This window comes from Vombatus ursinus, unplaced genomic scaffold, assembly GCF_900497805.2.
Source record: "Vombatus ursinus unplaced genomic scaffold, bare-nosed wombat genome assembly UNPS02014802.1, whole genome shotgun sequence".
Classification (NCBI taxonomy): Eukaryota; Metazoa; Chordata; class Mammalia; order Diprotodontia; family Vombatidae; genus Vombatus; species Vombatus ursinus.
In genome coordinates, this window is record NW_020954580.1 from 15,765,641 (window position 1) to 15,783,263 (window position 17,623).

General features: G+C 36.7%; 1 protein-coding gene across 3 annotated transcripts in view; it reads right to left on the reverse strand.

The window, feature by feature from the left end:
• Positions 1-17,623, reverse strand: part of MAP2 (microtubule associated protein 2) — a 376,564-nt gene that overhangs the window by 62,654 nt on the left and 296,287 nt on the right. For all 3 annotated transcript variants that reach the window (XM_027873756.1, XM_027873755.1, XM_027873754.1), the window contains exon 7: positions 1,845-1,958. In XM_027873756.1, the coding sequence (XP_027729557.1) occupies positions 1,845-1,958 (114 nt within the window). The remainder of the gene's footprint in view (positions 1-1,844; positions 1,959-17,623) is intronic.

A 17,623-nucleotide genomic window follows, 5' to 3' on the forward strand; every position in this document is an offset into this window, starting at 1 on the left:
TCTTTCTTTCTTTCTTTCTTTCTTTCTTTCTTTCTTTCTTTCTTTCTCAACCTCCCACCTTTGCAATTCCCTAAAGTACCTTTGATCCAAGAAATACGTAATCAGATTAAGAAGTGTTTTTTTCTTTAATGAAGAGAAACAAAGATTTTGATAGTACAAATGAAAATGGTTCACTGCTATAAAATTAAAACAAGTATGCAATTTAAAGTTGCTCTTAAGTATGAGATAGAAAATTAGCCTCCACATAGAGAGAGGAAGGAGAGTTGCTGCTTGCTCCAAAATAGTTTTGGACATGATTTTAGTGTATATTCTTCTAAGAGAATGTAGCCAGGGGTACAATTGGTGGAGTGTAAAGAAGAACAAACAGGGAATTAGGGCTAGAATCAGGCACCAAAATTAGATGTTTTAGCTATTAAAGATTTCATCCATCAATGAGTTAGGCCACATGGCTAATGAGGTCCTTTCCAACCCTCCGATTCTGTGATTCTGAAATTTGTGATCTGGTCTCACTTCTTCCTAGGTGTGTGATCCTAAACAAATTGTTTTATCTTTCTAATCCATGGTTTTATCATCTGTAAAATGGAAACAATAATATTCTACCTTACCTTACAATGCTGCTACAGGGAGAACACTTTGGAAAACACTATACAAATATGAAATGTTGTCATCATTATTAGAATTATATTTTCAATAAGTCTCCTAGGCAAAGGGAAATGACAAGCCAAGTTGATGATATCTTTAATTCAATTCAACAAAAATTTTTTAAAGATCTACTGTGTGAAGAAAAATGTCAATTGGAAGAGGAGACTGAAAATTAGATAAAATGATTTTCCTACCTTCATTCAGCTTATGGTCTAGTGTGGCCATAAGGTACATACATAGAATACCATAATACAAAATAATATACATAAAGTATAAGACAAAGTGTTATATGAAGTCTGAGGCTGTGGCCTTTTCTAGGCTGCATAAGTGCTTCTGAAAGTGGACCTTATAGGTTGGGAAGATACTCAAGGAAAAGGTAAAAGGATATGTTCAGAAACAAAGAATAATCTAGTTTGACTTGCATATAGCAGAGCAGGAAGGCTGAAATGGCAGGGTATTACCAGTGGGTAGAGAGCCTTGAATGACAAAGATATTTGAATTTTACTTCATAGACAATAGGAAGCCACTGAAGAGTTTGTTACTTGTTTGAGTAAAGGAGGGATAAGATTAGATCTCTGCATCTGTAAGAGGAGCTTGGTAGCTCTCTGAAGCAGAGATTAGAGTAGAGGAGAATGAACCTCTGGACCTTAGTTGCCCCATTTATAAGGTAAGGGGTGAAATAGAGCAGATGGCCTGGAAGGTCCTTCCACCTCTTAGCCCTAAAATACTAAGCCCTGTTTGGATGCTATTGAAATAGTCCAGGATATGAGTAATACGGGCCTATTCCGGATCACAGCAGTTGAAATAGAGAGGAAAAGATGGAGGAGAGATATTATGGAAGCTATGAAACCAACACTTGATAACTAGTTGGAAGTTAAGAAAAAAGGGGACGGAGGATTCTTTCTTTATGCTTAAAGCTATGCAGTTATAAACATGGCTCTTTCCTGGCTGAACTAGAGTTTTCTCTAATTGACTAGTTCAAAGTGGATGAAAGAGCTGAGGGAACTAATTAGGGTAGAAATTCAAAATCTGTCTACCCCAAAGGGCACTCAGGATACTTAGAACTTCCTGCTCATAAAAGATGGCCTAAGGCCTAGAATGCCACAGCAACCTTAGCCACTCCTATGAAGCAGAATCGATACAGGTTGAGGACCAAATAGAAACAGGAAGTAGAGATAACCCTGGCAAGCTCCTGGATTTACCTATAGGGAGTCCTGCAGGTTGGTCTTTATGCTGGGCTTCTTTTTCTTGTTCACCTTTCAGGACTGCAACAGCTTCCGCAGTTACTACTTGGACTATCCTTGCAGATACTTCCTCTGTAATAAACAGTGGCAAAAGGAGAAGCAGAGAGTTTGATAAAAATTATTTTTATCCATGCAATGAAAAATGGGTGAAGAAAGGGGGAAATATCACCAAAAGATAAGTTTTTTCTAAACTTGTTTTCTCCAATCTCAACAAAAATATGTTAAAAAAAAGAGAGATTATAAAAATAATTATTTTTAAAATGCATTAAAACTCTTTGTGTAGGCAAATCAGAAAGATATAAAAATAATAAGCCAGGCAAATATAAAATGATGTAAGTAACATCAAGGACTTCCTGATTTTACTTGACTTAAAATTCATTTCAATTCAGTTCAACAAGCAATTATTGGTTGCCTACTATCTACAAAAAATATTGTGATAAGGCACTAAGAAGATGACAAGGACCTTGATCCTGACATTACTGAGTGAATATCTCAGTAAAGGAATAAAAAATACACACATATAAATAACTATAATAGAAAACAAAACATGGTAAGTACATAATAACCCTTGTCTTCTACTTATAGGGACAAACCAGAGTTAAACTCTACAAACAGCTCCTCTCCTAGGTAGAGGGGAGAAAGGTAGATATTTCCAGAGTTTGTGTTCTTCTGACATAGGTTTTAAGCCTTGATGACATCAGGCTTACCTTTATGTCACAGGAGGAAGACTTGAGTGAGGGGTTCTTGGAGGAAAAGTACCCAAGAATGAGAAGTTTTTATAGGACCTTCCAAAGTTTGTGTTCTGGTATAGCTATTAGGCCTTCATGAACCTAGGTTTACCCTCATGCCACAAGAGAAGGATTTGAGTTCTTGAAGTAAAAGTACTAAAAGATGAAAAATAAACCCATGGAAAGCCTGGCTAGAGAAACCACCCTAGAACTATGAGAAGGGTGTTCATAGCATGACTTCCTCACATTTGTAAAGTACGCTCTTTATAGCAATACTTTGAGCCAGTAGAGGTAGTTATACTACCTCTACTTTGCAGATCAGGAAACTGAGGCCCAGAAACAATTAGTGGCTTGCCAAAGGTAAAAGAGCTAATAAGTGGCAGAGCTGGGCCTTGATCCTAGCCTTTTTGATGGTAGCTTCCACAACTTTTTCCACTACGTACTGTATTGCAACTTTGTTGTGATGTGGGCTAATGTTATCTATCCATGTGGCCTTTTAAAGATAGAACTAAGCAGAGGAATAAAAAAGTATCCTTAAATCTTGATTTCTAATTCCATGCTTTTAGCAATGAAATCATGCTTCCTAATGCACTATATCAGTAGGCCTAGACACCTAAAAAGAGGAAAACTACATGACCTTTTAAAGTTCATAATCAAGTGCATTGTAGATTAATATATACACAGTATATATATTCATATTGCATATTCACATATATTTACGGTAGAAGATTTTAAAAGGAGCTGAATTGATGACCTTTTCCTATTTGTCTGATATTTCATGTAAATTTAAGCAATTCTTTGTAGTCATAATTGGTAATAAGCATTCCACAATTTGGATAGAAACCTTTACTGCACTGGTTACAGGTAAGTATACTTAAACTAAGTTGAGTTAGGATTTTCAATCCACTATACTGAATTTTGCCCATTTATTTTACAGGGTATTAATATAGTTAATTTAAAGATTGTTCAAAGCCACCAAGTGTATATTGTACTACAAAGCCAAGGCTGGAAGGAAAAGGTAAGATCTACAACTGACAAGCATTTATTAAGAGGTTATTATATGCTGAGCACTGTGTTTGGTGCTAGAGACATAAAGATTAAAAATAAAGATTACATAAATATAAAGATTAAATGGTTTCTGCCCTAAAAGAACTAAATTCTATTAGAGGAAACATGTGCATAGAACACTAAGCACAAAATATATGCAAGGTAATTTCTAGGGGGAAGACATTAGCAACTGGGGTGGGATCAGACCTGTAGGAGGTAACACTTGAGCTGATCTTTGAAGAAATAAGAATTTTTTTAGGCAGAGTTGAAGAAAGAGTACATTCAATGCATGGGTGAAAGCCTATGGAAAGGCAAGACTATGGGAATTTGAATGGATGGAAGTGTTGTATACAAGGAACAGCAAACAAACCAGTTTTGTTAGATAGCAAAGAGTAGGGTGCAAAAATACTGCAAAGGTAGACTGGAACCAAATTGTGAAGGTCTCTGAAAGCCAATCAGAGGAGTTTGTATTTTTACAAAAGCAAGAATCACTGGGAGGGGCAGCTAGGTGGCGCAGTGGATAGAGCTCTGGCCTTGGAGTCAGAAGGACCTGAGTTCAAATCCAGTCTCAGACACATGACACTTACTAACTGTGTGACCCTGGGCAAATCACTTAACCCCAATTGCCTCACTAAAAAGAAAAAAAAAAAAAAGAAAAAATATCTATAGGGGGCAGCTAGGTGGCACAGTGGATAGAGCACCGGCCCTGAAGTCAAGAGGACCTGAGTTCAAATCCGACCTCAGACCAAACACTTGACACTTACTAGCTGTGTGACCCTGGGCAAGTCACTTAACCCCAATTGCCCAAAACAAAAAAACAAAAAAACAAACAAAAAGAAGAATCACTGAAACTTCTTGAGCAAGAGTGTGCTTTAGGAATATCACCTTTGTAGCTGTGTGTGAAGGGTGGAATGGAGAGAGGGACACTGAAGGCTGGCATAACAATTAGGAGGCTATTACCCAAAGTAAGAGGTGATGAGAGCCTGAACTAGCATGGTGACCATGTGAGTAGCAAGTGGAACACAGAGGCTAGCTATATTATGGGGGTAGAATTGACAAGACTTTGAAACTGATTGAAAATGAAAGGCAAAGGAGAGGGAAAAGTTAAGGATAATTCCAACATCACATACATGGAGAAATTCAATTCTGTGGTTAATGTTTGTTCCTAGTCAATTGGGTACAGGAAAGTACAGTTGGAGATTGTCTAAATCATATATTTTTTTCCCCAAATTTTAATGATGCATTTTATTTTTAGACCTGTTTTCCCATATGCCAAATCCCAGTGAATTCTCCCTTGCAGTAATGAAAAACAGTTAAGCAAAACTGACAGATAGAGTGACAACATTTAACAATATAAACATTCCATAACCATTGTTTCCCACTTCTTTCCCCAAAGGAGGGATACGATGTCCTTTATCACCTGTTCTACAGGAATAAGATCGATCTGTTTCTTTTAAAGGGGCATGCTAAGTTTTTATCAATGGTTATATCAATCAAATGCCATCTAATCTATTAATGTAAAAGATAAAGGTTCTTAAAGACTGAGGGGAACAGAGGTACATGGTGCTATATGTATAGTCAGGAATAACTGGGTTTAAGTCCCTTACAGCTTTGACTCCCTCATCTGTTAATGAGGACAGTAACAGCACTTGCTTCATAGGGTTGTGAGGATCAAATAAGAATTTTGAAAACCTTAAAGCCATTATCATCATCATCAGGGCAGGGTAGAAAATGTATATGAGCCTATATATAGAGCTTTAAGCACTTGAATCTAATTTCATCCTTAAATCTTCCACTAATCATGAACACAACATAATGATTACAATTTATTTCATTCAATTCACCAAATATTTAAGTACCTACTACATGCAAATCTCTGCCAAAGAAGCTGACCAAAACTCTACTTCCACGTCATTTCTTATCCAAGCATTCCTTAAAAATGGCGAATGATAAAAATGTCATCCACACAAATTGCAAGATGTGCCAAGGCTCTGGAGGTTTTCTAAGTTGAACCTCCTGATTTTGAACATCTAAAAAAGGTGATGTGACCTACTGCAAAAGGTCAGACTGCTTAATGGCAGAATAGGGACTTAAACTCAAAAAAATAATGTATCAGTCCCTATATATGGAGAATCTCAGGTCAAAAAAATATTGTTCCCTAATAAAGTTTTTGTTAAAGTTGAAGTGCTAACCTCCTCCTAGATTCATTACTCAAAATTTACATGCAAAAACAACAGACTATCATTTACAGAGAAGATGCCAATATACATCAATAAAGGGAGTTCTCCTATTAGGAATTCTCTATACCAATGAACTCATGGGCCTAGTCCCATCACATTCACAAATGATGGTGGAGGGATTGTTTTGGATTTTTAAATGCCTGCAGTGCATTTTTGAGAGTTATAAGAGCAAATATAATCAATAGCAGTCCTAAAAAGTAAAGTCTGAAATAACTGGTAAATACTACCATGTCTCATAGCCTAGGCATCTAGGTAGCTTGCCCAAAAGGGAAATTAAATTTGATTCTAGGTCATTAAAAAACAAAACAAAACAAAACTAAGCCTCCTCAGAGCTCCACCTTTAGAAGATAGGTTGGGGGTGGTAGTGGGGGGAAGGAAGAGCTATAATTAAGACAGAGGCATAAGGAAATTTGCCCTTTTTCTCCATTTCCCGTTTCAATAACTGGCTGCCTGACTGAATGACTCAGTGAACCCCATCCCTCTTCCCCTCCTTCAACTGTACAAAAGAGAGCTTGGTGTTTCTCATCCACTACCAGTAGCCATTCTGTATTCTTTCTCCCGGGAGAAATTCCTGAAACTCCTCCCTTTTAGTAATTGCCAAGGCAAATGCAAAAGTGAAATCAGCCTAGAGGCTGAATGAAAAGAGGGACTGGAAGTAAGTAGTCACTTATTTGAGATCAATGGTCTCTTCCTTAATGCACTGGAGAAAGAAATGGCAAACTACTCCAGTATTTTTGCCAAGAAAACCCCGTGGATAGCATTGGTGTGATACAGTCCATGGGGTCATGAAAAGTTAGACATGATTGAACAACAGTCTCCTCCTAGAAGCAACATAATCCGCCTGAGAAAATGTGTTCACTTCTGGTAGAATGTTTATATGCTTATGGTAAATCATTTGTTCCTAAGCATCAAGTTCCAGATTTTTTTTGGGAGGGGGCAATGGGGTTAAGTGACTTGCCCAGGGTCACACAGCTAGTGTTATGTGTCTGAGGCTGCATTTGAACTCAGGTCCCCCTAAATCCAGGGCTGGTGCTCTATCCACTGCGCCACCTAGCTGTGCCTATCAAGTTCCATATTGAGAAACAACCCTTTATTGAGACAGGTGTTTACCTGCGTCAGTCTACTGAAAGAGTTCACCTTGACCCATGACCTTGTGATCACTTTATAGTCATCTAGTTGTGATTCCTACCCATGAAACCAAAGTGGATCTTGGTCAGCTTCACCTACAGCAATGTTTTGCAGCTATTAGATACTTATTAGAAGGTACAATTACTCAGTCTTTGAGAGTAGGATATGCTTTATCTTTGGTGTTTTGAATATGTTGTAATTATTTTATTCCTGCATTTGGGGGGAATTGTCCAAATAAACTCTCTCCTTTTAACTACACTAAGGGTATAAGTTTATTAAATAAAATAGCATTATATAACCTGTAAAATATAATTTTTAAACACTGATATTTAAATCACAAATTCTTGCAGTACTGAGATTTTGAAATGAGAACTTCAGGGCTTGTAATTGCAGAGCCTGGCCCTTTTATAACTTAGCAAATGGTCTTTAGGAATTATAGTTCAAGATTCATCACCTCTCTGCTAATCAGGGGATAAGCCTCTTGAATATGTTCGATTAGACAAATGTGTAGAATAGTAGAATGTCAGGCCCGAGGTCACCTTTGATGTTTATAAGCTGTGTAGCCATAGAAAAATCACTCACCCTCTGGGTGCTTCAGTAAACTCCCTAGGTCTTATGTAATAAGCCACAGATGGAGGAATCTCCCTGCAAAATCACACAGATGTTTTGTGTATTCACAGAAGATTTGCCATGTTTTGGATCTGTGATCTACTTTAATCATCTAAAACTGGTTAACAACTAAGTTTCATCTCTCAAGCTGATAAAATTTCTTTGGGAGATCTAGGGGCAGGGAAAGTGTATAATATTGTTGTTAGAAAGTTGCAGAAAGTTGCAGCATATAAAATTTTAATCAGAGTAAATAAAAAAAACCATAGTGTTTGTTTTAGGGTATTTTAGCAAGTAAAATTGTTTCTGAAGTTTCCTCTGGATAGATATTTTTGTGACAAGAAAACTCAGTCACTGTGGCAAAAACAATGAGTTCACTGCAGCAAAAACATGAGTTCATTGCAAAAAGAAGAGAGAGCCTCATGCTAATGGAGTCTATAAATAGGGAAGCTACTGTGGAATCGACATCTTTAGACAATGGCTATAGGGACTTGGGCATTTACTTAGGGTTCAGTTAAAGTTCAGGAAAGAGTAATGACAAATATACAGAATGAACCCAGGGGAAAGAGATTCATAAAATCTGAACTCTGGAAGTCTGACAATTAAAGGAGTTTTTGTTTGTTTTAATTATGGGCTTTTGTTTCTCACTTGCCAAGTTTAATCTCCAGTTAATTCTCTTATTTTCTGCCTGTTCTTCTGTCTTCTGTCCTAAATAAATAACACTGGGGAGCCAGCAAAAAGAGAAACTGAGAATTAACTCTAGGAGGGCAGGTTCTTATATTTTGTCAAACCCTGTATATCCTTGAGGGTTTAACACAGTGTTCTGCACACAGTAGGTACTTGTAGAGTATGCCGTTAAAAGGTGGTAGACAAGTCATGGGCAATCAGTTTAGCTGACCTATGCCAAAATAGTAGGCATTTTGGAAAATTTTCTGGAATTGAAGGTCAGACCATAGCATTCCTTTGTCCTGTCCTCTGGGGATAAAATGCCAGCAACATTAACTTTGGCTGTCTGAAACTTTGTTGGAATACAGTTTTTCTATTATACGTCACCTGCAACTCATTGTTATCAGTACCGACAGAGGAAAACAGAAGCATTGTAAACAGAGGCCCGGCAGGATGTAAAATGTGGAAGGTTGGGAAGTTTGTCTTTGACAACATCCTACCTTCTCTCTCTTTAGGTGCTACTCTCAATGGAAAAGGATGATGTATTGGAAAGTGAATTGAAGATTGTCTATATTTGAATTTGCCACTTTTGTGATCTTACTGATATAGGTAGAATGTAAATTCTTAGGGATGTGGATTGTCCCACTTTTGTATTTGTATCCCTAGTGCCTAGAACAGTTCTTGGTACGTAATTGTCACTTAATAAATGCCTAGTGATGGACTGATTGAATCAAAGCCTTCTCATCTTATGGGATGTCCATGTTCTTTCACAAATTCTAAAGAGAAGCCACCAACATTCTGGAGGTTTCCCCCTAAGTCAGGGGTTCTCAATCTGGGGTTTGTAAAACTTTAAAAATATTTTGATAACTGTATTTTAATATAATTTTTTCCTTTGTAATGCTATGTATTTTATTGTATGCATTTAAAAATAATAGCCTAAGAAAGGGTCTGTAGATTTCACCAGATTGGTGCACAAAAGGTGAAGGACCCTTGATCTTAGAGAGGACTCCTCACTTTAAGTAGGTACCAGTGGAATATTAGGGCTGTTGATCTTGTTGATTCTTGGCACTGCTACCTGACTGACCTTTTCAGATCAGACATTTTTTTGGGTTATATCCCTTATGATCTTTTCCATAGGCATATGCATCACTCCTCAGTACTGATTCCTCAGGATTGTAGTATTCCAAGATTTGGTATTCCAAGATTTGGAATCCTGCAACATTTCTGGGAGAACATTTACAATGGCTGATACTTCCTTCCCTACTTCCTCTTCTATGGTGATTTAAGGCTAATGTTTGTTAATAATTTCTCAACATTGAACTTTTCAGAAGAAAGGGTTTTTTTTTTTTATATATACCAATAAGTGGATAGTGCTGATTAACATGGTACAGAGGATGACAAAGCTGACTGTCTAATTACACTCTCAAGATGTAGCATTGTACAGTGGTTACAGGGTTGGCCTTAAAATTGAAGAAATGGCTTCAAGTCCTGCCTCTGACATATACTCACTGTGTTAACCTCATTAGTGCTCCAAGCAGATTTCCCAGACTACAAGTTATAAATGAGTTGCCAGTAACACTTTGTGGAATTTCTCCACTGGGAGTTCCAGATACTGATAAAATCACAGTTTACCTTTCTCTATCCCATTCTCCCTTCAACTATTTAATTTTCCGGAATGATTTTGACTCTTCCCATTCTGAAGACTGTGATACACTAAATATCTCCAATTCTAAATAGTGGTGGAGGTGGTGGGGGAGCCCTAAAGGAAGAGATAAGGATATGATAATTTCTGCTTCCCTTTGCTGATGTGTAACCAGTATAGACCTCCCCCAGTAATGAAAACTGCAGATTTGGAACTCGCCCAGTGGCAGTGGAAAATTACAGTTAGCTTCCAAGAATAACTTATGAAGTAAGTATATCATTTCACCTCTTTTGGCCTCAGTTTACTCTTCTGTAAGATGAAGGAATGAAGTATTTGGACTAGATAATCTCTTAAGACCCTTTCCAGTTCTGATGTGCAATGATTTAAAGTATATGAGTCCACTTCAGGCACACACATAACTTTTTTTTTTTCAATGTGTAACCTTTAGGTTATCATCAAGACCAGCTGTGATTGCTTGAATATTCACAATTCCACTAATTAGATTCAGAACCAGAAATCCAAAGAAACTTGGCATATCCCCAAGAGGGTGTTTGTGCTGATTTCTTGCAGGTTGTGGTTAAAAGATGAGAGGCAAGGTACAATGAGAGTAAATACAACCAGATGGAATAGAAAAGTCAACAATTTTGCTATGTTTAAGGGGTAAAAGGTATAATAATGCTATGTGAAAAGAAATAAAATAAAGCAAGTCTACCATAAGCTCATGAAACAAGGAAAACAAAACATTTTCAGACAGAATGCTCCTGTCAAGAAAAGGTTTCTCTCAGTAGGGTACAGAATGGTTACCCAGGAAACCAATGCTAATTGCTGCCGACATGGAAACTTGTCAACAAGGAAAACACTGTGTAGTGTGCAGCTCTCTGCTAAATAAATGCCCTTGATTAATTCCAAAAACAAGGAAATGAGAAAAGTTCTTTGCTCTTACCCCTGGTTAATTTGAAAAATAAATGATTCCTATGAAGCTTGTTTCCTTGCACGTGATTGGTAATGAAGAAAACTCAAGGACCAGCTTGCCTTTTGGTTTCCCCAGCACCTCTGCATTAAAAATTCATAAAATGTGCCAGATTCTATGGTCTCTTCTCCAACCAGACTCCTATTAATTACAAAAAGAGTCTGACCACAGTACAGAAGGAAGAGTTTGGTCCATTAGCTTTCTCCAAGGACATTTACTATTGAAAACAGGCATGTACTTCTCCCTTTCTGGTTACCTGATACAACATGATAATAGTTTGACTAACAGGTACACCATTCTGACTTGTATACAATTCCTCGTATAGAACAGTACATTAGAATATTTAAACCTTTGATTGGTATTTTAGATAGAGGTGGAGGAAATACATAGATTTTGTTGGGAAATCATATGTGAAGAATATTACTTTTTAATGTGACATCTACTAGCTTACTATTAATGAAAAGGCAGAGAACAGGTTTGTACCTAACACGTATTGTCTTTTTTCTAGGAAATGAAGCTTTTGTCTCAGGATCAATCAGATATCAATTTGTTCGTTCAGTGAATATTTACTGAGTGAATACTATGGCAAGTCACAATGTTAGGTACAACAGGGAATATGGAGCTAAATAATACATAATTTTTGTTTTTAAGGACCTTATAATTTAGTAGAGAGGGCAGGGGATATGTATTTTTCCCATTTCCCCAGTAGTGTTGATGGCATTAGGCTGATCTATCCATATTTCTGCCTGGATATTAATTTAGGAGGTAGATGGCCTAGGACTTGAGTTACAGTCTATGCTGGTGCAAGATTTTTTTCTGTGTGCTCTTTTGTTGGGGTAAACCCTAAAGCTAGTCTCACTGTCATCATCTTCTTGTCAAATGGAAGTCAATGAGCACTACCTTAGCTTGCCAAGGATTTAATATAAAGAATTGGCAGAACACAGAAAATCTGAAAGGGTATCAGTGAAAAGATAGATATATTGATCCATGGAAACAGCCACAAGAAGCCTGTAGTTCACAGAGAGAAGAAAAGATATATATATATGAAAGATCAGACTAGAAATGGCTTCTTTGCATCATAATAGAGTAGGATGACCACTTGCAGCCCTAAATCTACGATCCATGGACAAAGCTATCTATAGCCGTTTCCCAGGACTGAAACCCAGTCAGAGAAAGGGAAAGACAGGAGCTCAGTAAGTTATGATGATAGTTAGCAGGGCTTTCTATTTGTTATATTTTTGTTTTATTTGTATGGGGTTTTTGGTGGGGTGGACATGTTCTGGGACTATAGTAGTTAAATAAACACATATCGGTATATGTGTCAAAGTGGGGTCTTATTATTTTTCTGACCTGAAATACATATGAGAAACAGAAATATCCTGTGACTTTTGCCTGTGAAATTTACAAATTGCTTTACAATGTTTTTAATGAAATTGATTATTGCAGGATCATAGATTTGGACCTTGACAGGACATTAGCTATCTGATTTCCTCTTGTTGTAGCAAAGGAAACTGTAGGCCAGATAGGGGATGGTATGGCGAGTACATTGCCTAACACCAAAGAGTAAAGTAACAAAACAAGAATTTGAAATGTTTTCTTCTTACTACCAGTCCAGCATTCTTTCTGCTATTCTATAACATATGGGCTACTAGATATTGGAGTGAATAGAGTGCTGGGCCTGAAGTCAGTAAGATTCACTTTCGTGAGTTCAAATCTGGCCTCAGACACTTACTAGCTGTGTGATCCTGGGCAAGTCACTTAACCCTGTTTGCCTCAGCTCCTCCTCTGTAAAATGAGCTAGAGAAGGAAATGGCAAACCACGAGGATCTTTGCCAAGAAACCCACAAATGAGGTCACAAAGAGTTGGACACGACTGAAAAATGACCTGACAACAAAATTCAGTACCATATAGTCTAAAGCTTTTCAGGGATCTTCAAAATTCAGTTTCATTTGACTAAAATGTATCACAACTTCACAAGTTATAAAATTCCTTGGATGGATATATAAAACTGATATTCTCAGCACAAATCTTGGTGCTTATTCTATTCAAAACATATTAAAAAATTACAATGTCATTATCATTAACAGAGAGGCCAAAGATTGCCTTGGTAAGAAGAAATGGGAAAATTTCAATATTAAAAGGTACTGTGGGGTGGGGGGAGGGAAAGAAAATTTGAAACTCAAAATCTTATGGAAGTGAATATTGAAACCAAAAATAAATAAATAAATTAAAATTTTTTTTTAAAAAAGAAAAAAGAACGTACTGTTAGATGAAGGTAAAGCACAGATGTGGATCACAGTAAAAAAATTTGGGGGGGGGTTGGGGATTCTAGGTTGTGAATGAAGTGCACCTAGATTTGGAGGGAGATTAGTTTATATTCTTCTGCTTTAATGATTTTCTTACTATATCTTCTAATCTTGAATTTGAAAACAAAAATGGTTGGAAAGGTAGGAACATAAGGGGACTAGGTCCATGCCAAAACCTTGGCTAGTAACACCTGACACAGTGTAACACCACCTCTGATGGAACAGTAATGGTAGCAGAGGCAGCGATAGTGCAGTTGGTAATGGGAATGGTAGTCATAGGAAACACAGCACCAGTTAGGTAATGCTTTAAGTTTGCAAAATGCTTTTCATACATAATTTTGTTTGATTCTCAACAACAACTCTCCAATATAAGGGCTATGACTTTTATAGACCCCGATTTAATGATGAGAAAACTGAGGTTGAATACCCAGAGTCCTATAGCTAATAAGATTCACACGCAGCATTTGAAACCTAGGTCCTTCTGACTCCAAGGCTGTTATATTATCTACTATGGCATCTGATTGTCTTTACTGCTGTAATGTTGTACAGATCCCTCCCCTGCTTCCTGTTCATAACATGAAAGAAACCACTGGTTTTTTAAGGATATTTTCATGGGACACAAACATTGGCGGGTTCTACCAAGCTGCAAAGGTTTTCTGTCCAGGCCTGCAGACCACCTGTGCGTCTGTCACCTGATCACCAGAAGGCTGGACACCTGGTGATACCATTTGGCCAAAGCAACTCACAAAGAGCATCTACTAAAGTACAGAGAGGTTGAGACTGGCATTGAAGGAGCCAAGCTAATGAAACCATGTACCATTTGAAACACTGAAGAATCTATTTCTTAGAAAAGGTCTAAATAAATATATTATAATTACTAGTAGAGACCATACTACTATTAAGTAGAGGTGGCAGACAGCCAAAGGATTTTAGGTTGGAAAGAGCCTTGTATGATAATTTCCATTAACTAAAGCAATAAAAGAAATGCTAATATTTCAAAGTTTTGTTTGGATTTACAGTGATGGCAAAAAGTAAAGGCATGTATAAAAGTTTACCTATTCAATGCTAAATACTATCTAGAATGAAAGGGATTCTTTTGACCCTCGATGTGTACAGAAAGTCTCATGAGAAATAGCATTTTCAAAAATCTCCTTCACAAGGTGACACAGAAGTTCCTTTACGTATAGGACACAGAAAATTAGCGATAGAAAATATAAAAGTTTTCTTTGACAATTCACTTTAAACATGCAGATGCTTATTTATCTATTTTCCTCTTGAGATCTGCTCAACTAAAATTGGACATTAGTGATTTTAGTTGGACATAGAGAATATTATATTGCTATTGGTATGTCTGATAGTTTAATTATAGAGAACCAGCAGGGTTCAGTGGATAGAAAGAGGGGCCTAAAACCAGGAAGAGCTAGGTTCAAGTCCTGTCTTTGATACATACTTATTACATAACACTGGGCAAGGAAATTAATTTTGGAGTGTTCTATGGAACTCTCTATTTTGTAGCATCTAAGACTAAATATAAACTGCAGAGAAGGTGCTAACTTGCGATGGTAAAGGGAGTTTTCTCACCTAGGAGTTCCCTACACCAAAAAAGTAGCAAGCCCAGTTCCCATTCCCTATATTAATCATTACTCTAAAGGCAGCATAGTTTAATATATAAATTTAGGGGCTTTGAATGAAGAAGACCTGAGTTCAAATCTCTCTGCTTATATCTACCACTCTGTGATACTGGGCAAGTTACTTTTTTCTCCAATGCCCCTAAGAGTGGGTAAAATGTCCACACAATCCTCACACTGACAAAATCAGAAGTCCTTCATATATTGCCTATAGTACCTCCACACCATGATGAGTCATCTGAGGAGGACTTTAAAGGATGTTATCATATGTTATCACATAAATTAAGGTACTCAAACACAAATGCTTTTGTACTCTGTTACTTCTGGGCTTTGTCAGAAATTATTAGAATAGTTTCAGGTATGCTGAGAATTACAGATTTTTTAAAATTAATTACCTTTGGCTTCGTATAGTTCTTCCAATTAGATACTTATTGTACTCTGCATCATGGCATCTCTCCTCTACTCAATTCAATATCTATTGATTGAAGAGCTATGTTGAGTACTAGGAGTACAGACACCTTACATACAGTTTTCAATGACACAATGGTGAAGCCATGAGAAGTTTTTAAAAATGGGAGATGGGTACAGGACCATGGCTATATTATTCTTGAAATTATAACATAAATTTATTCCCTTGAGACTTTGAAGGCCTCTGTTAAAATATAAAAGTTATCAAGGTGGACCAACACTTGAGTCAGACACATAGCTCTGATTGGTTTCTCAGATAATCCTATTCTAATGGATTTATCCGGTAATGAAGACCCTAATGAAATTGGTCAGTAGAATGTTTAAGTTTCAATGATCATTAGGGAGTCAGAAAAAATTGGGGAATGGAGAAATCACATAAGCTTACTATGTAGTAGAGGATACCACAGGGGCTCTGGGGACCTGTGTTGGGGATTTTAAAAGGAATAAAGAGAATTTTGAAAGAGGAGAGAAAGGCACTGAAAGTAAAATCTATTTACTTGGCAGTTTTGCCAGGGCTTGACTTTGAAGGGCAAATGATACTGTAATCAAATATAGTATACCATGTTTATAAACACAGGACTTTATTCAGCATACATTAAAAAACTACAAAGGAGAGAGATATGAGTTATATTGAAAATGAGGAAAATTAAGCTCCATAAAAGCATCTTAAATAACTTAGCAAAGCATGTTGTCTGTGAGACTGTATTTGCTGGGGCAAAATGAGAGAAGGAATATTATATTCCAGTCAATGGCCAGTCCCCCAGGAATCATGTTTTCCCCCTCGGGATAGTACTATCATTTCCATGTTTCACATACATACATTTCTAGTCACATATTTTGAAACCATGAACCAAGCAGAAGCAACTTCCTTTGGCTTCTAAAGAGAGACCTCAAAGTAGCTCAGCTTCTCCGAGGCCATTTTCAGGTCCTTATGCCTTTTAGCAACCACTTGTCTCAAAACTTCCTGCAGTTTCAGTGAAGTAGTCCGTATTTTTATGGCTGAGCTTGTGGTTTGGTGATGTTTTCGTAAAGAAATTTTTGTTACAAAAGTATAAAATCTCCTGAAACTAGAGCTTTCAGTGGTTTCATTTTAAGTTAGAACTTTTGTCATCATGCTCCAGGATAATGGCAAAAATTAACATTAAATTAAGAGGCAGGAGTCATACTACCTGAGAACAACAAGAGAGGTCCATCGATATCTATTAGAAGTGAAATTGGTGTTTGGGTACTGTCACTATATTATACTAACATAACATATCCAACAAAAATATTTCTATGAAATCAAGAAAAATATTTTAAAATGGGAAATGCATTTTTAAAAGAAGTCTTCGATTAGAGAAATAAGTACATTTGTTAATGTGGGATTTTTCCCTAGATCAGATGAAAATTACAGTCACTTTATTTTTATATCACATTTTTCATATCTAAAGAGATGAAAGAAATTGGCTGATCTAGACTTAAAGCTGACAAAAATAACACTACTCCTTGCTAGATTTTAATTAATTTCAATTAGTCTTCTTAAATCAACTTTCTAGAAGTAAATGTAACTTGGAGGAATTTTTTTTTTGGCACTGGTTAAATGTCATAACTTCCCATTCGTGGATAATCTAGACAATTAATTATTTAATCACAAGGATTTATTAAGTGTCACCTATGTGCCAGCCACTGGGCTAACCACTGGAAATAGAACCTGGTGGATACATTGTTGGACTTGAAATCCAGAAGACCAGAGTCTGAATTGCAGGTCAGACTCTGGCTATGTAACCCTGGAACATGATGTTTAACCCTCTAGGCCCAAATTTCCCCTTCTTTTAAAATAAGTATAATAATATCTATATTAAATCTACCTAAGAGGGCTATTGTGAGAAATGAAATGTAGGTAGAGTAATAAATAAATGTTAGTTATTACTATTATTAGGCAGCTCAGTTAGAGAAGCTTCAGTTAGCTTCTAAATTACTGATTCCAAGTGGAAAGAGAAGTCATAACTAACAAAAACAAACCATAAAACATACTCAACCAACTCTTCAGAATTATGTTTTTTATGAGATGAAGGTTGAATAACTTAAGAAGATTTCCTAATACATCAATCACTTTATCTCAAATTCAATGGTAGACAGTCTGATTTATGAATTATTTGTTTAGGAATAAAAGCAAAAATTGCTATTTTGTTATGAGGGAAATATTAGCATATTTTAAACTACCACTTAATTTTCTTAATCATTATTAAGGCCTTTAGGCACTTCAATGGATCAATGACCTCATTAATTTGGGTGTTCCCTCCAATGGTGCAGGTCACAACTCCATGG